Source organism: Sus scrofa, chromosome 13 (assembly GCF_054392235.1).
Source record: "Sus scrofa isolate SSC_HxYL_T2T_F1_AM1 chromosome 13, Sscrofa_HxYL_maternal_Yorkshire_Landrace_v2.0, whole genome shotgun sequence".
Taxonomy (NCBI): Eukaryota; Metazoa; Chordata; class Mammalia; order Artiodactyla; family Suidae; genus Sus; species Sus scrofa.
Window position 1 is genome coordinate 104,069,985 of NC_139395.1, and position 22,028 is coordinate 104,092,012.

Sequence of the window (22,028 nt, forward strand, 5' to 3'; positions counted from 1 at the left end):
TTCGATTGCTGGCCTCAGTCAGTGGGTTAAGGATCTGGTATAGCCATAAGCTGCAGAGTTAGTTGCATATGCGGTTTGGATCTGGTGTAGCTGGGGCTGTGGCATGGGACCCAGCTGCAGCTCTGATTCAACCCCTGGCCTAAGAACTTCCGTATGCTGCAGGTGCAGCTGTAAAAAGAAAAAAAAAAAAAATGAAAGATAAGCTACCTTGAAATTCAAAAGAAAATTCAGAAATGTATGTTCTTATCATTACTAATTACTTTAACTGTACTTTAGGCAAATGAACCAAAAGAAAAAAAAAAAAGCTTAGCATTAGTTTAAGTAAAAACCATGAGAGAAACTATATTCTAATCCCAACTGGCACCAACATCTTCCCATCTATATCTACTTCAAAAATTACTTTCTATAAAATCATAGTTACAAGGAAAATGTTATTAACTCAAGAAAAAATAAAATTACCAAACCCATATCATCAGCTAAAATTCCTCCATGAACATTTTCTGGTCGGTCCTTCTCAGAAAAATTAGTTATTGTGTTATAGTATAAGTCACTTCGCTGTTCCCAGAACGGTGGAAGTTCTTTACTATTTTCCCGTGAAACCATCCAAGCTAAAGCTTGTTTTTGATGTGGAAGTAATGGTGTTTCAACAGCCTATAAATAAAGGAAATATCATAAACAGAAATACAATAAACCTTTTCTTTTTCCCCATGCAGAATCTAGAAAACAATTGATCTTGTCATAAAAATGTATAGATTAACGGAGTTCCCCTATGATGTAGCAGATTACGGATCTGGCGTTGTTACTGCTGTGACTCAGATCCCTGCTGTGGGTTTGATCCCTGGCTCTGGAACTTCCACATGGCCATGGGCACGGCCAAAAAAATTTAATGTATAGATTAACACTGTATCTTAAAATCCAAATATTTTTAAATAGAAAGCATTGGCTCAATACCTCAGCTGGTTCCATTTCATGAGTTTTATCATCTTCTTTTAAATCTTCAAACAATTTGTCAAATTCTGTCTTAAGCTACAACAAAGAACAACAAGAAACATTATGAAGCAAACCAATTAAAATAATAATTGCATGTAATTCAGAGATTTCAAATCATTTAATTAACCAAAAGAGATGAATACCAAAAGGTATGTAAAATAAATTATTTGTGATAATACACTGCTCGATAAAGGCAGAATAAATAGGTCCTGTAACTGTTACAGTCAAAGGAATACAGAATGGAGTTTTAAGTCCTGAGTTTCAGTCACAGCTCTGTCACAAATAACCTATATATAACTTTGGGCAAAATACTTTACCTTTACGGCCCTGTTATCTTATGCCTACAAAATGAGTATCTCTAAAGTTTAGAGTATTTCTAAAGTTTCTTTTGTCATTTAAATTATGTGATTCTATTAACTGTATTCAAACCATTTTGGCAGATCCTACCATGTATATTTGACTTTTTCAAGTAAATGACATCTCACTTAGTATTACTGCAATCATCCTGCTATGTGCTGAAAAACATTAGGATAATTTCAATCTTATGCTAATTTGATCTAGTTGGTTCTTTAATTTGATTTACTCCAATTTTATAATAACATATATATGCTAAAATTACTTTTGTAAATTGGCAAATAAATACACAGCAGCAGCCCAGAACAAATCGGGCTAAGTCTAATAATTGAGGAGAGGTAATCTGGGGTTTACCCACTGGGCACAAGCTTAAGTCCTTCTAATCATGAGCAGGGAAAATACAGTAACTATAATTAGAATATAAAAAGGCTAAAAGTATGGCATTCTCATTGTGGCTCAGCAGGATAAGAAGTCAACATAACATCTGTAAGGATACGGGTTTGATCCCTAGCCTTGCTCAGTGGGTTAAAGATCCAGCATTGCCACAAGCTGTGGCATAGGTCGCAGATGCAGCTTGGATGAAGTGCTGAGGTGGCTGTGTCGTAAGGTGGCAGCTGCAGCTCCAATTCCACCCCAGCCTGAGAACTTCCATATGCCTCAGGTGGGACAGTAAAAAGGAAAAAAAAAAAAAAAAAAGAAAAAGTTAAAAATAGAAACAAAAAATTTCAATGTAATTGGCAGACTGATATGCATTAATTTATTTTTTATCATTTATCCCCAAACTAACCTAGTATAACTGCATCCTTGATCACAAAGTAGACAAAGTAAGAAATAACTAAGGTCAAAGATTTGGAACTAATTTTTTAGTACCTCATCTGCAAAAGGAGTAGGATTCAAGCTTAAATTTTTTTTTAATTATGAACATTAAATTTCAAATAATACAAAAACATCAAGACATAGTAAAATATCCCAAGCATATATAGCAATATGTGTGTTTCAATATATGTGTGAACGAATATGTGTGCACATATTCCTTAGCATTGCTTTCTTTCCATATAAGTGCTTGCAATATATACTTTACCTAAACATTTGGTAACTTATACCTCTAAAGATCACTAATACTAGCACATACATATTTATCCTATACTTTTAAATATCAATCTTCAACATTTAAAATTCACTTTTAGATTACAAAACAAAAGAGAAGTATACCTGTTCAGTTGTCATTTGTACTGCAGCGTGAACTGGCATACTATAGCTTGGTCCAGCTCTTCCAGAGCCCCAACCACTTTCCAAACTGAATCCTAAAGCTATAATTTACAAAATGAAAAGAATAAAATCACCAAACAAAATAAATTATCTTTAAGTAAATAGCTTTTAAAGCTTACGTAAAGCTGAATTTAAAATTCCCTTAATATAATTTTTGAAAAATTTGTTTTCTTTTTGCTTTCTGGGGCCACACCTACGGCATATGAAGTTCCCAGGCTAGGGGTGGAATCAGAGATGCAGTCATCAGCCTAAGCCACAGCCACAGCAATGCAGGATCCAAGCTATGTCTGCAATCTACACCACAGCTCACGGCAATGATGGATCCTTAACCCACTGAGCAAGGCCAGGTATCAAACCTGTGTCTTCGTGGATACTAGCAAGGTTCATAACCCACTGAGCCACAACAGGAACTCCCTAAAAAATTTAAAAGCATATACATCTTCTAAATCATTCAAAAAATACATTAAAATAATTCCGCAGGGTTTCAACAACTCTTGCAAAACAAATTAATATTTTTCTTTCTCTAGTGGGAGATTCTTTTTGTCTGTAATTTATTAAAGAGAATAGTTAAAATCAGCGGTTTCTAGATATTATCATTGGGAGAAATTAGGAGAGGGATCTCCTTGTACATTTTTCTGTGTATCTATGCAACTATAATCTATAGTTATTTCAAAATAAAGAGGAAAAATTTTGAAGGATTTGTTTTAAAAGATTCCTGAAAAAAAGAACTTGGAGCCTTTAGCACCAATTGGTTCAGCCAACCAAATTCAAAGTATTATTTAAGAGAATAAAGATTTTACAATTCCCATACCTTATGATACCAAAATAATAGGTTAAATCCTAAACTTACTTTTTGGTGCAGGACCCAATTTAAATCCATGTTTCTTCAACTGATCTAAAACCGCTTTTTTATTTTCTTCTTTTCCCCAAAAAGTCATATGTAGAGGCATGGTAAAAGCATTATTTGCACCAAAAGGAACTACCCTATTGTAATTCAAAGGAAAAGAAAATTAGAAGTTATTTTTTACATTTAAGTCCATTTAGAATCTGCTAAATAATTGTCACATTCAAATTTTGCATGCAAACAAAATAGAAAGAACTGGGCAGACTAGAAAGACAGAAAAAGGACATGGACTAGGACCAGCAACAATGAGAAGAAACAGATGGATTTTAGGACCAGAATGCCAGAAAAAATGGAGATGACATAAAAGTGTTTAAAAATATAGAGAGCATATTACAAAGATCATAAGATAAGTAAGATGGTAAGTTTAACTGAGAAGGTAGAGCTTTCACTAACAGAACCACCGAGTGCAGAAATCCACTCTGGGAGAATGAGGAATAATTTTCAAGAACTATTTCTGATCCAGGATTCACTAAAAGTTTACTCTCAGTAGCTGAAAAACTTGAACTGAGCACTGCTGAGTGCTCAGTTCTAAGTAACAAAAGCCAAGGGGCTCCAAGTGACAAGTACTGCTGAGTATTTCTCCTCAAAACTCACATTTTAATATCCTAAACACCCTATATTTAAATTGAGATCACAAACACAAATGCATGAAAGAGAAAACATAACCAAAGAGACAAAGTTTTAAAAAAGGAACAGGTGGTACAACTAAGAAGGTATATACCTAGTTAATGCAACTGCTGCTACTCAGCTCCAGTCAACTGATGTTATATGGAAATAAGTATCCTGCATTACCAGATCATCCATTTGTCAAGAGAAATCTTTGCAAATAGATGTATAACATGTAAAATATCCAGATATTTAAATATTGGAAATAAATGAAAAAACATTTAAACACTGTGTAGACAAAGTATGTATAAAATGTAAAATATCCAGATACTCAAATATTGGAAATAAATGAAAAAACATTTAAACATTGTGTAGACAAAAATCACACTCATCTACACCTCATCACAAGCTATCAGCTTACAACCTCTGATCTAAATAAGCACTTCCAGATTTCCCAAATCAATGCACCAAAAGGTTTTTTTAAAAGGATTTTTTCTTAAAAGATGGTATGGACTAATATTTGAACCAAAGTCTATTTTTCTCCATGATGATAATCTACCAGGAAAGTGAGAGAATAGCTTATTTGATGGATTAGGGTAGTGGAGGCAGATGAAAGAAGAATTAAAACATTCACTGAAACATGCTAAAGGCATAGTGACAAAAATTTTCAGGGAAACTATGCATACCCCTAAATTCAAAGATCACTACAACTATAAAACTAAACTCCAAAAGCTCATTACCCTTCAACTTGTGCCAATTTGTTGTCCATGATATAGGCCAAAGCAGCTGCAAGATCTTTCTTTAAATGGCCAACCTGATTTCCATTCACATTGTTTACTTTAATTGCATTCTTATCATAGGGGTTATTAGGCTCTCGTTGTAATGCAACCATTTCATTATTATTAACCTAATAAAAATAATAAGCAGATATTATTATAAATAATAAACATATAATGACAGTTTTCTTCATACTTTATCTGGGATTTTCATTCATTTTTAATGCTTAATGAATAACACCACATATAGGAAATGTACATTTTCTTGGACTCCAATTTCTATAGAAATATTAAAGAATATATCTTATGATTCTTTTTTTTTTGGCCTTTTTTTTTTTAGGGCCGCATCCACAGCACATGAAGGTTCCCAGGCTAGGGGTCAAATCAGAGCTACAAATGCCAGCCTATGCCTCCGCCACAGCAACACAGGATTTGAGCTATATCTGCAACCTACAGCACAGCTCACGGCCATGCCAGATCCTTAACCCATTGAGGGAGGCCAGGGATTGAACGCACATCCTCATGGATCCTAGTTGTGTTCGTTAACTGCTGAGCCACGAAGGGAACTCCTACTATGATTTTTTTATAGTATTTTCCAGGTTACGTTCATTGGTAAGTTAAAAATCCTTGGTAATATAGAAGATACAATCAAAACTAAGAGATTCATACTATTTAAAATTTTCAACATTATAACTTCTGAAAACAGGTAATCTCTTGAGCTTGCCATGTGCCAAACATTATTCTAAGCATATTACATAGATAGACTATTAAAGATTGTCATAACTCTATTGGTAGGTACTATTATCTCCATTTTACAAATGAGGACACTAAAGGACAGAAAAGTTAAGTAACTTGACCAAAGTCATAAAGCTAATGAAGTAGCAGAGCTAGGATCTGAACCCAGGCAGGCTGGTTCCTAAGCCTAAATTCTCCAGAATCTGTAAAGGGTAAAAAGGCATTAATTATAAGTTGGAATGGAACAGGAATAAGAAAACCCATCCAGCCTTCAACTCATATCATTATCTAATTCCATTTGATTAAAAACTGCCTAAGGGTGACATAACTGAAAGTGAAGAGTAAAGGCTTCCAAAAATTTTCTCTTCCATAAAAGCAATGAAAAAACTGGCAAAAATTGTCAGAATCAACTTTTTCAGAAGTCTGGAAACTAACCAAAGAATTGCAGAAACCCAGACTTTCTTTTTCCTTCTTTTTATGACCATACCTGCAGCATATGGAAGTTCCCAGGCTAGAGGTCAAACTGGAGCAGCAGCTGAGGCCTATGCCAGGGCCACAGCAACAGCGGATCCAAGCCGCCTCTGCAACCTAGGCTTCAGCTTGTGGCATTGCCAGATCCTTAACCCACTGAGCAAGGCCAAGGATTGAACCTGAATCCTCATAGAGACAATATCCGGTCCTTGAACTACAATGGGACTCCCCTGGGTAGTCTTAATTCAAGAAAATAGCTAAGTATCATTGCCTCAGTCCTATCTAGCTCTTGGCTACACAATAGCTTTTAAAAATAACAACCTGCTGGAGTCCCCTAGTAGCTCAACAGGTTAAGGATTTGGTGTTGTCACTGCTGTGACACGGGTTCAATTCCTGGTCCGGGAACTTCCACACGCTGCAGGCACAGCCAAAATTAAATAAGTAAATAAACAAATGAATGAATTAATGAATAAAACAACCTGGAATTCTTGGTACAGCCTGGCAGTTATCAGAGGAAGCACACTGGAGCAAAATCTTTCAAAATTCATTCCTACTGAATTGTCATTTTGCCACTATTTGTCACTATAGTGGTTTCCTAGAGGAACCCCACCTATAAAGATATTTCTATTTGACCTGTGAGCTTACCCAATACAAAAAACCTTCTCCCTTAGGTGGGTGTTTGTCAAAAACAATTTTATAGGCAGTGAGTAATAGCTAAGGCAAACAAAACAATAAGGGCTTAAAAGGAAAAGCTGGAGAAAAGATGGCCAAAGGGGCTTTGAAAAGCTCCAACATATTCTTGGGAATCTAGAAGGGCAAATGTAAGCACAGGGTTATATGCATGCCCAGGGCTGTGTGTACACTCAGGAAAGGACGTGAGAAGGCCTTAAGTTTTCACCTCTGGCTGAACTTGAGGCTCTGAACAGACAGGAAATAAAGGTTAAGGGAGAGTTGTCAACTACCTGTCTTGAAAGAGTGCCCCAAATGCACACAGATCCTCTCAAGTAAAGAATGGAAAACTTACTGGCTCTAGTACAGTCATTAGCTGGCCACTAAGCTAACCAAATATAGACATCAGTAGCCAGACCAAAAAAAAAAAAGAATAGATTTTAGGAGTTCCTTTGGTGGTACAGCAGGTTAAAGATCTGGCATTGTCACTACTGTGGCTCAACTATGGTATGGGTTCAATCCCAGCCCCAGAATTTCTGTATGCCGCTGGCATGACCAAAAAACAAACAAAAAAGAATGGACTTTACAAGGTTAATTTAGAAAAGTTACTAAACAAACAACAATTAGCAAAATCAACAACAACAAACCTTGGAAAGAAAGGAACAATGATGGAAGAGGGTAGAACACGATGGAAGATAGTATGAGAAAAAGAACATGTGCATGTGCGTGTGCGTGTGTGTGTGTGTAAAACCAGATCACTATGCTGTGCAGCAGAAATTAACACACACTATAAATCAACTATAATTTTTTAAAAAACAAAAATAAACTGACAATCTCGATTATGCTTTTGGGTAGAAAAAAAATTTTGTTAAAATTAAAAAAAAAAAGAATCTGATTTCTAGAGCTGCCACATTATTAAGTCAACTATGGTCAACTAATCTCTGACACAGGAGGTAAGAACAAACAGTGGAGGAAAGACAGTCTCTTCAATAAGTGGTACTGGGAAAACTGCACAGCCACATGTAAAAGAATGAAATTAGAACATTCTCTAATACCATATATAAAAATAAACTCAAAATGGATTAAAGACCTAAATGCAAGGCCAGATACTATAAAAATCCTAGAGGAAAACATAGGCAGAATGCTCTTTGACATAAATCACAGCAACACTCTATCTGATCCACCTCCCAGAATAAGCACAATAAAAATAAAAATAAACAAATGCGACCAAATTAAATTCAAAAGCTTCTGCACAGCAAAAGAAACCATTAAAAAAATGAAAAGACAACCCATAGAATGGGAGAAAATCTTTGCAAATGATGCAACAGACAAGGGCCTAATCTCCAAAATATATAACAACTCAACAGCAAAAAAAACAAACAACCCATTCAAAAAATGGGCAGAAGACCAAATAGACAATTCTCCAAAGAAGACATATGTATGGCCAATAAGCACATGAAAAAATACTAGAGAAACGGAAACCATAACTATAATGAGGTACCACCTCACAGCCATCAGAATGGCTATCATTAAATCTACAAAAACAAAAGCTGGAGAGGGTGTGGAGAAAAGGGAACCCTCCTGAACTGTTGGTGGAAATGTAAATTGGTACAACCACTATGGAAAACAGTATGGCAGTTCCTCAGAAAACTAAATGTAGAACTACCATATGATACAGCAATCCTATTCCTGGACATATATCCAGACAAGACATTCATTCAAAAAGATACATGCACTCCTATGCTCACTGCAGAACTATGCACAATAGCCCAGACATGGAAACAACCTAAATGTCTATCAACAGATGAATGGATAAAGAAGATATGGTACAGAGATATACATTGGAATACTACTCAGCCATAAAAAAGAACAAAATAATGCCATCTGCTGCAACAAGGATGCAACTAGATTCTCATACTAAGTAAGTCAGAAAGACAAAGACAAATACCATATGATATCACCTACATGTGGAATATAATATGGCACAAATGATCCTGTTTACAAAACAGAAACAGATCACAGCACTGGAGAGCAGACTTGTGGTTGCCAGGGGAAGGGAGGAGGGAGTAGGATGGCTGGGGAGTTCTGGGGTTGGTAGATGCAAACTATTACATTTAGAATGGATAAGCAATGGGGTCCTCCTATACAGCACAAGGAACTATGTCCAGTCTCTTGGGTTAGAACATAATGGAAGACAGTGTAAGAAAAGAATGTATATATACGTATGACTGGGTCACTTTGCTGTACAGCGGAAATTGAAGGAACATTGTAAATCAGTTACACTTCAATAAAAAAAAAAAATTTTAAGTTAGTCAACTTTTTAACAACAACAACAAAAAGAAATGCAAAGAAACAAGAAAGTACAGTTCATGCATGGAAGAAGTAAGCTATCAATCATCTATCCCTAAGGAAGCACAGATGTTTGACTTACAAGAAAAATTTCAAGTTCTAAATTTAAGTATGTTCAAAAATCTAAAGCAAACCATATCTAAAAAACTAAAGGATCAGGGATCCAGTGTAGCTATGAGTTGTGGTATAGGTTGCAGATGCAGCTCAGATCCCTTGTTGCTGTGACTGTGGTGTAGGCTGGCAGCTGTGGCTCCGATTCAGTCCCTAGCCTGGGAACTTCCATATGCTGCAGCTGTGCTCCTATTAAGCCAAATAAATAAATAAAATTTTAAAAATTTAAAAATAAAGGAAAGAATGAAAACTGTCTCATCAAATAGAAATTCTGGAGTCAATAAAGTACAAAGTTAACCAAAGTCTAAAATTCACTAGAGAGGCTCAAACAGCAGATATGAGCAGGCAGAAGAATCAATCAATGAAGTTTAAGATAGATAAACTGACACTACCACCTCTGAAGAACATTTAAAGAGTGAGGATCAGAAAGAAAAAAGAATGAAAGGGATTTCCCACTGTGTTGCAATGGAATTGGCAGCATCTCTGGAGTGCTGGGATGCAAGTTTGATTCCCAGCCTGGCACAATGGGTTAAAGGATCTGGTGTTGCTGCAGCTGCAGCACAGACTGCAACTGTGGCTCGGATCTGATCCCCAGCCTGGAAACTCCATATGCCTAGGGGGAGCCAAAACAGAAAAAGAAAAAAAAAAATGAAGTAACATCAACCAGTCCTGTGGAATGACAGCAAGGATACCAACATACACATAATGAGAATCTCAGAAGGAAAGGATAAAAGGAGGTAGAGAGAACATTAGAAGAAATAATAGCTGAAAACTTCAAAAATTTAATGAAAAAAAATCAATCTACATATTTAAGGAGCTTATCAAACTCCAAGTTAAAAAAAACTCAGAGATTCAAACCCGAACACATCAGAATCGAACTGTGGAGAGAACACTGAAGAAACAGAATTCATACAGGGATTCTCACTAAGATTAACATCTGGGAGTTCCCGTCATGGCACAGCTGAAAGGAATCCGACTAGGAACCAAAAGGTTTCAGGTTCAATCCCTGGCCTTACTCAGTGGGTTAAGGATGCAGCATTGCCGTGAGCTGTGGTGTAGGTCGCAGATGTGGCTTGGACCTGGTGTTGCTGTGGCACAGGCCAGAAGCTATAGCTCCGATTAGACCCCTAGCCTGGGAACCTCCATATGCCTCAAGTGTGGCCCTAGAAAGACCAAAAAAAAAGACACACACACAAAAACTAATATCTGATTTCTCATCATAAACCATGAAAGCAAGAATACAGTAGGATAATTTTCAAAGTGCTAAATGAAAGAAATTTCAACTAAGAATTCTACATCTTGCATAACTATCATTCAAAGATAAAAAAGAAATTAAGATACTCCCAGATTAACAGAAACAGAGTGAATCTATCACTAGCCAACCTGCCCTACAAGAAATATTAAAAGCAGACCTTCAGGCTGAAATCAAAGGCACTAAACAGTTAACTTGAATCTACATAAAGAAATTTTTAAAAAAAGAAATAAAGAGCACAGTATGAAACTTTTGGTTGTAACTTTTTCTTCCTATCTAACCTAAAAGGATATAAAACAATCATTATATATCTATGTTGATGAACATACAACATATAGAAAATAGAATTAATCTATATGACAACAGCACAAAGGAGTGGGGAGGAAAACAATGGAACTATCTAAAAGCAAATTTTTTATAAATAATTGAGATTAAGAAATAGTTTGGCGCTAATCCAAACTAGATTCTTATGAATTAAGATGTTAATTGTAATTCCCAGGGTAATTACTAAGAAAACAAAATGTATAATATATAATATATACAGTACATATATAACAAAATACATAGTAAAAGAAATTACGAGGGAACTATTGCGGTACACTAGAAAACATTTAACAGAAAAGAAAGAAGTAATGAAGGCCAAACCCAAGGGACACATTGTAAGATTCCATTTATATGAAATGGCTAAAGTAGGTAAATCCATAGAAACCTACTGTAGAACGGTTATAAATTAATGGATGCCATAGGTTAAGGGCAAGGAGCAACATGCACTGATTACTACTGTAGACAGGGTTTTTGCAAATGATGAAAATGTTCTGGAACTAGACAATGGGTTTTGCAATCTTGTGAATATCTTTAAGAAAACACTGAATTGTACAATTAAAAATGGTAAATTTTATGGTGTATGAATTGCCTCAATTTTTTAACTGCCTGAAAAATAAACCAAAAAGCTGCTTTAAACCTCTCCCAGCATGTCTACTGACCCAAGAGACTAAAGGCCTTACCAACCAGAACATTAAATATTCCTCTCTAACTCTTTGAGGATATTCTGTGACACATAGCTCTGTCCTCATCTTTTTTTTTTTTTTTTTTTTTTTTTTGTCTTTTGGCTGTGCCTGCAACATGTGGAAGTTCCCAGGCCAGGGACAGAACTCATGCCACAGCAATGACCTGAGCTGCTGCAGTGACAATGCTGGATCATTAACTTGCTGCATCATAAGATAACCCCAGACATAGCTCTGTTCTCCACTGGCCCCCTGCCCCTGTGCCACTGCTTATAACATGATCTCTTTAAACCAGATTATGCAAATTCCAGAAAATATATAACCAAAAACGGAGGGCAAAATATGGAGACTATAAAAACATGATCCAAGTACAAGACAAAAAAGGACATGTTAAAAAAAAAAAGATTAAGATGACAAGTAGAATTAGAACTAATTATAACTGTATTCTTAGAATAGAAAATAATCTACTTTATCATAAAAAAAGACTTTGATGGGTAAAGAAATAAAAAATTTAAACATGAGCAAATTGAAAACACTTCTAAAATGTTAAAAAATGAACAATGCCAATACCATGTAACAAAATTTAGGAGATATACCCAATGTTTACATTGGAAGAATGTTTACAAGATAAAAAGCTTTTATTAAAATTAAAATTAAGTGTTCAAATCAAGAATCCAAAAACGAAATAAAATGGACCTAAGGAAAATGGAATAACGGAACATAAAAATCAATGAACATAGATGATGATAAAAAAAATACCCCAGGGAGTTCCCATTGTGGCTCAGTGGCAACAAACTTGACTAGTATCCATGAGGATGCCAGTTCAATCCCTTCTATCTATCTATCTATATATATGAAAGAAATAGGAGTTCCCATTGTGGCACAGTAGAAACGAATCTGACTTGGAACCATGAGGTTGTGGGTTCGATCCTTGACCTCGCTCAGATCTGTTGTGGCTGTGGCTGTGGCTCCGATTTGACCCCTAGTCTGGGAAACTTCATATGCTGCGGATGTGGCCCTAAAATGCAAAAAAAAAAAAAAAAAAAAAAAAGGAAAGGATATCCATTTGGAGTTCCCGTCGTGGCGCAGTGGTTAACGAATCCGACTAGGAACCATGAGGTTGCGGGTTTGGTCCCTGCCCTTGCTCAGTGGGTTAACGATCCGGCGTTGCCGTGAGCTGTGGTGTAGGTTGCAGATGCGACTCGGATCCCGCGTTGCTGTGGCTCTGGCGTAGGCCGGTGGCTACAGCTCCAATTCGACCCCTAGCCTGGGAACCTCCATATGCCGCGGGAGCGGCCCAAGAAACAGCAACAACAACAACAACAACAACAAAAAAAAAAAAAAAAAAAAAAAAAATACCCCAGGGAGTTCCCATTGCGGCTCAGTGGCAACAAACTTGACTAGTATCCATGAGGATGCCAGTTCAATCCCTTCTATCTATCTATCTATATATATGAAAGAAATAAACAAAAAGGTCCTACTGTATAGCACACAGAACTATATCCATTCTCCTGGAATAGACCATGAAGGAAAAGAATATTAAAAAAGAATGTATATACACATATGACTGAGTTGCTTTGCTGCACAGAAGAAAGTGGCACAATACTGTAAATCAACTATATTTTAAAATTCTGAAATAGAAGAAAATTAAGTTACAGAACAGTCAACACTAAGACATCACCAAATGAAACTACTGGACTTTCAACATAAGCGAAATAATCTTCAGTTATCCAAGCAAGGTAAGTCCGATTCACTTATGTAGGAGAGAATCACATTGGCATCAGAATTTTCACCAGCAATATTTTATACAATATCAACATATCATGGAGATGGAGTTCCCATTGTAGCTCAGGGGAAACAAATCTGATTAGCATCCATGAGGATGCAGGTTTGATCCCTGGCCCTGCAAAGGATCTGGCATTGCTGTGAGCTGTGGTATAGGTCGCAGATGTGGCTTGGATCTAGCATTGCTGTGGCTGTGGTATAGGCCAGTGGCTACAGCTCTGATATGACCCTTAGCCTGGGAACCTCCATATGCCATGGGTGCAGCCCAAAAAAGACCAAAAAAAAAAAGATATCATGGAGAAAAAAACATGGGTCAAGGATTTTATATTCAACCTAACTGCCCTTGAAGCATAAATATCCCAATTATGAACATTTAAAAAAATCAGGAAATGGTGTTCCTTCCTAAGGATGTCCTAGACACCACATTTCAGCACATTTCAGACAATTACAAAATAATCTGAGAAATGCAGTACTATAAAGAAAATATGGGAAAATAAAACACTAAACAAATCTAGATCATAGAATTCTTTCGCAAGGTGTCTCCTTCAAAACATGCTTCAGACAATCAAAAAATGATTTGAGAAGCTTAAACATAAGAAAAATATTGAGGAATAGAAGAACTAACAAGTCCAACTTCCCATAGAACAACACATGCAGTTTCTGCAATAAATCAATGACGTGAAACAAAGGGTGACTTATGAAACATAACAACCAAAGGGATATTAACTTGTTTTGGTTCTGATTTTTAAAAAATTAATTATAAAAAGGCATTTGTAAACAATCAAGATAAGTTATTATGGATTAGTTATTAGGTGTAATAGAAACTAGTATTATTTTGTTAAATATAACAATGAGAAAGAAAATTTCTAAATTTTTTAGGTACACACTTAAATGTTGTAAAGTGATGCAGCTGGAATTTTTAGTACCAAAGAAAAAGAAAGTGATGAGCAAATGTGCAAAAAACTTGTCTAACTGCTGAATATGGATCATAAGTATATGAAAATTCATTGTATCATTCTAATTCTATGCATGTTTGAAATTTTTCATAATTAAAAAAAAAAAGTAGGAGTTCTCGTTGTGGTGCACTGGAAATGAATCTGACTAGGAACCATGAGGTTGCGGGTTCAGTCCCTAGCCTCATTCAGTGGGTTAAGGATCTGGCGCTGCTGTGAACTGTGGCGTAGGTCGCAGACGTGGCTCCGATCTGGGCTTTGCTGTGGCTGTGTAGTAGGCCAGCAGCTACAACTCTCATTCGACCCCTAGCCTGGAACCACCATATGCTGCAGGTGCCCTAAAAGACGAATAAATAAATAAATAAATAAATAAAAATAAAAGTAGATATATCATCCAAATAACACAGAGCATACTAGACAACCATAACAAAGACAACTGCTTTCTCTTTGTCTCTGTTTTCTCTCTCTCACATACAGAGAGCAGAAAACAGAGATACAGAAACATAAACGCAGGAAGAAAAATTGGAAATAGTTTTACTATAGAAAGGAAAAAAAGACCTAAAAGTAGACAATTCTCTTGTCTAGTACTTCCTACATTAAAAATACTAAAATGTAAAAATGTGCTGAAGGATAGGAAAGGAGAAAGCAAGAGACTTGGAAGTTATTTTGCAAATTTACCACATAGTATCTGTACTTTCTATGCAAATCATTTAACCATCCTGAGCTACCTTTACTCAGTTCTAGAAAGGGATAATAGATGTCCTACTACCTCAGAGACACTCTAGTGATCAAATGAGACCATACAGGAAACAGTGCTTTGTATATTGTGACCATGATATAAATGTAAAAGAATGTAAGTAATTAGGTATTTGTTATCTCTTCCCTAGATATATTTCAATTACTTAAATTAAGATATTTACTGCACATATCACCTTCTCACTCCTATTTTCTACATTAATAGATGACATCATATAAACTTAGTATCTAATATTATACTCACTACTCCTGTGTAATAGCGTAGTCCAACTACATGACCTCTCAAAGTACCAAATAAAACTGAATCTAGCTCTTCATCACTCGTTAGGAAGTCATCTGGAGGAATAATATCTTGGAATTCAAAACGTGGAAAGAAAGTTGGATATGAGAGGCGTGGAAAATTTCCATGGACTCCATACTGGACAGTTTGCAAGTACTTCCAAACAGGATCTCTTAAAACAAAACAAAACAAAAACAAAAAACAGGAAAACAATACAATATTTAACCAAATATTTCTCAAAGACTATACCACACTTAAAGGCCAATTGTTTTCTCACACTTCATTTCAAAAAATTAAATCTCATGTGGGAAGGGCTATATGAAGATTAATATATATAGTTCCTCTGGTTAAAGCAGGGATTAAAGTGAGTACAGGTTTCTAGAAACCCTACCTACCTGTTCAATAATGTCTCTTCTGCCCACAGGTACTCAAAGTGAAAACCCCAATAAGGGTTCACAAACCTCTTTCCTAGTGATGATCACCTATTTAAAGTAAAATGTGTGTGATGTCTGCAAATAATTATATGCCAAAATTTCAATAGAGAATGAGCTGGAAGAGACTTGCAAATAAAGGACTATCTATACATGAAGCCATTTATAACTTTACAAGTAATACATCCAACATCCATTACGTGAATTCTCCTCGAAGAGACCCCGCATTTTATTCAGGTATCCAAACCATGTCACAATGGGAAGCTGACATCAAGCCTCCCCTCCCTTGGTTTAAGGGTAACCTCAATTCCCCCATAGATAATTGGAGAGCTGTTTCTGGAACGGGTATGTAACCCAATTTGGACAATGAAGAGAGGAAGCAGGAGAGGGGGCTTTCAGGAAGCTTCTATTATCCTAAGAACGGACTGACGCTATTTCCCCAGCGCTTGGCTTGCACGTCGCGCATACTGCTTCTGGCTCCCCTGCAGATAGATATTTGCACGTCTGTGCACGCACATCAACGGTGAGCTCCTTGAGGATACGGGCTGTCTTATCCGGCCCTTTCTGCCGAGCACAATGCCGAGGGCACAGTGGGTATCTGATGAGTGTCTTGCAGGTCACAATCCCGGCCTAAGAGTGTGGCTTTGAGCCAGGCCCCCTTACAGCCCTTGACAGAAATTTCCCCAAGCCCTGGCATGAGATTCGCCTGAGGAGCCTCCCCTCGCCAGTCAAAACTGTGCATTTCTTTCTCCCGCAGCTATTAAAAGCCGCCAGCAGGACGAACACTGGCTGCACAGCTCGCACGGGTAACGCGAAGGAAACGCGGGGAAGGTCAGGTTCATCTAGGGACGCCGCCAGGCCGTTACCCCCGGTGCCCAACCCCCTCCGCCCCCTTCACCTCTTAAACATCCAGGACATGGCGCTGGGTGGGTGACGAGGGGAACGCTTGGGCGCCCGGGATCGTTCTCGAGCGGCCTCGATAAGTCTCCTTCCAGGGCCCGCGGCCGAGAAGCCGGGGACAGGTTTCTAGAGCCGCGAGCAAGAGCGCACTCCAGAAAGGTGAGACGCCGGGAGCCTAGTCAGACGTCGACGCCGACCCCTTCCAGCAACAATCTGAGAGACAAGTGACGCTTTGTGACTGGCACCGCCTACCTCCAATCCCGAGGAGGAGTTTACGCAGACGAACCAATCAGGGCACGGAGGGGTGGGCAGCTCCGCCCCGCGCAGCGATTCAAAGACTTGGGGGGCTGTCCCCGCTGCAGGGGCGGTTCCATCCGGGTTCTCCCTCAACCCCAAGCTAGTCGCGCGGGAAAGCCACGCGGCCCCAGCAGGCGGACTACGGTGCTTACGGTGTTCGCGTTTCTGATTGATTCCCCGCCTCAAGCAGAGGGCGACCACTATCTTTTGCACTGTTTCCCTCAAGCCCTAAGCCTCAGCCCCATTCTTCAGGCTCTACCTCAGCCTACCTCGAATTTTCTCTTCATCTGATGTGACATATAGTAGGGTATTCCACTGAATAAGCTCCCGGCTTTAAGAGCCCTGGAGCTACCAACGAGATCCTGTCCTTCATCTTCTGTGGTGAACCCGTGTAGTTGCCCTTAAAATGTGCATTTTAAACCCCGCTAGCTAACCAATGAGACAGACCGGCCTCAGAGAGCATAATTGCAGTTTCGATTTATGGAGTCCCTACCCCCCACCTCTTTTTTAAGAGAAATTTTTCATTCTACTAGAGGAAAGCCATAAAATGAGATGACAGCACAAGAGCTTTATTGGTGACTGCTGGAAGTGGCCAAGTTTCCCCTGGGGGTAAGCTGCTGTCCCTGCGGGGCAGGAAGAAGTTGGTTTTCCGTGGGGAACTGTAGGGGGCACTCCCAAGGGCTCTGTCGCCCTCTTTTGAGAGTCTGAGGAGACTCAGGAGAATTCGGCTTTGAGTGGGTGGGCGAGTGGGCCGGCTGCAGCGCAGGTGCTGTCAGGGCTGGTTCTCTGTCCCCTGGGAGCCTTTTAACTTGTGCAGCAGCAGCCCTAGGGTAACAAGCTGGTGGTGGCCCTGACCTGTGCTTTGGACTTGATATAACTGTAACACAACTGCTTGTGGACCAAAGAGGAAATGTATTTGAGAAAGGGGTTAGTGTTGACCCGTGCCCTTCGAAGAGTGGTCCATTTTACACGTCCATCAGCAGGGTATGACAGGCAGTCAATGAAACAGTTTTTCAAGAGGCATTTGTTGATTAACTTAAACTATCACAATCTGTAAATATGAACCTACAGTAGAATGAGAAAAGAAACTTGCAGCAACTTATTCATTTCACTAAATAGAAGGAAGATGAAGAGAATGGCATTTCAAATTATTTTAGTTATTTTACTTTCTTCTGGAAGTAGTATGAGGCAAAAGGCAATATTGTTCAGTTTTTGATGTGCCAGATCTAAATAACCGATCTATTGGAAAATACGGCAGTAAATGCCTAAATTGAAAATGATTTATGTGTAAAGTTAATAAATTATGTTCGTCAGACTGAAAGATAAAATTGCAAATGTACCAATATAGGTAAACCTTACTCATTCAAGACTTGACACCTGTTAGGAAAGGCCATCCCACAGGTAAAGAATATGGATTGAATGCAGTAAAAACACCTATTTAAAGTCAACGTTTGTGTTTATATTGTCACTATTTTACATCTCAGACCTAGCAGCTGAACTTACTTGAACACTTTCACTTAATCATTCTTTATTATTTTTAGTTTTAAAAAAGGGTAATTTGTACTAGTTTGATTAAAATGTCACAACACTTACAAATTCAGAACTATCACACCAGATAATGTTTTCTGAAAAATGAACATTTATAACTGAAAAAAGAGAATTGGACAATGTCTTGTGTGTTGGACTGATGGATAAGGAGGAGATTGTCACAAAGAGGACAGCAAAGAAGATAAGGGCCAGATAACATACAAATTTATAGTCTATGATAGAGTTTTATTTTAAATGCAATAGAAAGTCACTAAATGTTTTTAGCAGGAGAATGACAAATCTAAAAATAGGCTTTAAAAAATTCACTCTGGCAGCTCTGTGGAAAATGGGAACAAAAACAGAAACAGAGAGACTGGTTAGTTGATAATCAGGAAATGATTGTGTCCAGGAGAGAAATGATGATAGCGTGGAATGGGGAGGTGATGAAACTAAGACAAACCAAAGGGTTTGCTAATGGATTTGGATATGGGTGCTGAGGAAGGGGAAAGAGTAAAAAATTCCTCCAGCTACCCACCTCCTAGTCACAAACATGCTTTCTCATCCTCTCTTCCACTTTATGCAAATTAAACATGTCCCTTCCCTGTTTGATGCTATGAGCATGAAGTCAAAGAATGGCATGTGTGCCCCCCCCCCTTTTTTTTTGTCTTTTTAGGGCCACAACTGCAGCATATGGACATTCCCAGCCTAGGGGTCGAATCAGAGCTGCAGCTTCCAGCCTACACCACATCCATAGCAACACCAGATCCTTAACCCACTGAGTGAGGCCAGGGATCGAACCTGAATCCTCATGGATACTTGTCGGGTTTGTAGCCGCCTGAGACACAACAGGAACTCTCATGTGTGGCTTTTTATAATCTGTCCCCTACTTCTCACCCCTGTCACTTCCCAACACACCCTGCCTATAATGGCCTTCATATGCATAACCATAAGGACATTCTCACACCCAAAGAAAGTAATAACAAATCAAGAGTTCCTGTTATGGCTCAGCAGTAACCAACCTGAATAGGATCCATGAGGATGTGGGCTTGATCCCTGGCCTCACTCCATGAGTTAAGGATCAGCATTGTTGTGAGCTGTGGTGTAGCTCAAAGACGGACCTCAGATCCCGAGTTACTGTAGCTATGGCTGTGGCTGGTGGCTTCAGCTCCAATTTGACCCCTAGCCTGGGAACTTCCGTGTGCCAAGGGTGCAGCCCTAAAAAGACAGAAAGAAAAGAAAACAACCTGAGTTTCCAAACATCTGGCTTCAATACAAAAACTTCCAAGTTTATGTCATAGCTAATAGATTCCAGAAGAATATATGATGTAAGAACTTGTGTTTTCCTCTTCATTCTCCCAAAAGGAGATAGAGAAAAAGTTCAGTGGAAGAGGAGAATTTGGGGGAATGGCATAGGAGAGTTCACAAAGCAAATCTCTAAGTGGGTCTTAGGCAAAGGGCCTTGAATGCCATCACCCTGGACCAAGCATCACAGAAGGAGGGGTGATAGACTGCCTAGCAAAGTTTCTGGAGGTCCTCTGAGAAAAGGAAACTGTGTGTCATTTACCAGAGAGTAGCCTCAAGCATCTACAGATCTTAGAGAGATCAGATGTGCCAGGCCAGTAAAGAAATAAAAGCTAATGTAGTAGCTCTGTTAAGGGGCCCAAGGGTAGCCTTGGAAATCCTACAGGAGTCTCTGGTGAGTCTCTAGGATCACGGTTCTGGCAAGCAGAAGTGGCAAACTGGTGCCTAGAGATGAGTTGGGATCAGTTATACCAGTAGTGGGTGGTTGTAGAATATGAATAAAGTCCAAACATAAGCTGCCTAAAGGGTTAGAGAAAAGAAACTAAATTTGAAACCTCAATTTAATTGACTTTAAGTCTTAATTTTACTGAACTACCTAGAAGTGACTAAGTTAATTTACCTCCCATTAGGCAAACTGAAGATTTAAGACAAATTAAATTCAATAAAAAATTATATTTTTGTCTTCACAAACAGTAATTTAAATTAATACATGCTATGAATACATCTCAATGAATTTACATATAGATATTTATACCAGATACCTCTAATTGGTTGTATTAAGGGATTTAAATTTTCTTTTTGTTTATATGCATGTAAAATGTTCTCTATATTAAACACATATTGCTTTTTTGCTATAAGAAAATAATAAAAGATACAAACTAAATTGTCAAAGAAATAGTTTTTCGGAATTCCCATCGTGGCACAGCAGAAACGAATCTGACTAGGAACTATGAGGTTGCAGGTTCGATCCCTGGCCTCTCTCAGTGGGTTAAGGATCTGGCATTGCCGTAAGCTGTGGTGTAGGTAACAGACATGGCTACGATCCTGCGTTGCTGTGGCTCTGATGTTAGCCGGCAGCAACAGCTCCAACTAGACCCCTAGCCTGGGAACCTCCATATGCCATGGGTGCAGCCCTATAAAGACAAAAAAGACCAAAAAAAAAAAAAAAGAAAAAAAAGAAATAGTTGTTCTACTTTCCACTTTATTTTGAAAGGGAAAACATTTTAAACTTTTAAGTGATGAAGACATGCATTTGAGGGTGGGTGGACAGAAGTTCTCATTTGTGTTTTAAAATTCAAAATTAATGAGCATGATAAACTTATTGCTGGCACTGGCTTTACCCGAAGTGGCCAAATGGCACTAACTCTCTACTCTTAGTCCTTGGCGGGTCCCATCAACCCTCCTCTAACCTCTACTCTTTCCCTTCCCATTGACTTGGGACAGCCCTTGTAGACGTGCCAATCACAGTGGAAATGGGGAGAAGGGAGGTCACAGTGCACGCGGTTCAAGGGCACAGTGGGCGGAGCGAAGGGGATCACAGTGCAGGGAAGTCAGGTCTTTCCCTCTGCTCAAGTCCAGCTGTCTACCATGGCTGTGGGACCCGCAGCGGACGACCCAGGAGGTGGTGAAGGCGGCGGCATCCTTTCCGGCCCGCATTCACCTGCGCTGTTTGAAGCCTTGTGACCCATCAGGACCGGAAGGCTGTCTGATCACATTGTTGGGCTGCCTGCTATTTTCAGGTTGGGAGATCCTGGTTGGCCTGTTGAGGATGGGTTTCTCTTGCTGCTTGTCGGTGCTGGCAATGCCCAAGATCTGCTTACAAGCCTAAAAGTACTCCGTCTCCCGCTATGCTGGGGACTTGACGGAAGGGCTGGCCTGCTGGTGGAATTGGGGCTCCTAAACACAGCACTGCTGGTGGACCGCTTGAGGATGCGGATCTGTGGAAAGGGCCCCGTGGGAAGGCTATCGTCCTGAATCACAATGGGCACTTTGGGAGGAAATTTGGATTTCCTGCCTGCTATCTGCAGCCTCCTCCCAGCTCTTAGCAACTTCCTCATTTTACTTTCCCGCTTTTCCCTTCTCTCCCACCCCCTCCCCGCGCCTGCGTCCTGAAGCGCTTCTCCATCGCCCAACTTTCTATTTAAATGCATCTTAGACTTACAGAAAAATTGCAAAATTAGTACAAAAGGTTTCCTCGTGGAGTTCCTGCTGTGGCACAGTGGGGTAGGAATCGGTCTGTAGTGGTGGGCCACTGCAGAGACACAGGTTCAGTCCCTGGCCCTGTGCAGAGGAGTTAAAGGATCTGGT

The 22,028-nt window shown here is 38.9% G+C and overlaps 1 protein-coding gene across 8 annotated transcripts in view; it reads right to left on the reverse strand.

The window, feature by feature from the left end:
* The window catches only part of HLTF (helicase like transcription factor), a 71,865-nt gene extending 55,055 nt beyond the window's left edge, over positions 1-16,810 (reverse strand). For all 8 annotated transcript variants that reach the window (XM_084990021.1, XM_084990017.1, XM_084990018.1 and 5 more), the window contains exons 1-7: positions 16,594-16,810; positions 15,229-15,436; positions 4,864-5,030; positions 3,464-3,597; positions 2,557-2,654; positions 952-1,026; positions 460-651 (exon numbers count right to left, since the gene is read on the reverse strand). In XM_084990021.1, the coding sequence (XP_084846147.1) occupies positions 460-651; positions 952-1,026; positions 2,557-2,654; positions 3,464-3,597; positions 4,864-5,030; positions 15,229-15,436; positions 16,594-16,613 (894 nt within the window). In that variant the 5' untranslated portion in view covers positions 16,614-16,810. The remainder of the gene's footprint in view (positions 1-459; positions 652-951; positions 1,027-2,556; positions 2,655-3,463; positions 3,598-4,863; positions 5,031-15,228; positions 15,437-16,593) is intronic.
* Positions 16,811-22,028: the final 5,218 nt, after the last annotated feature.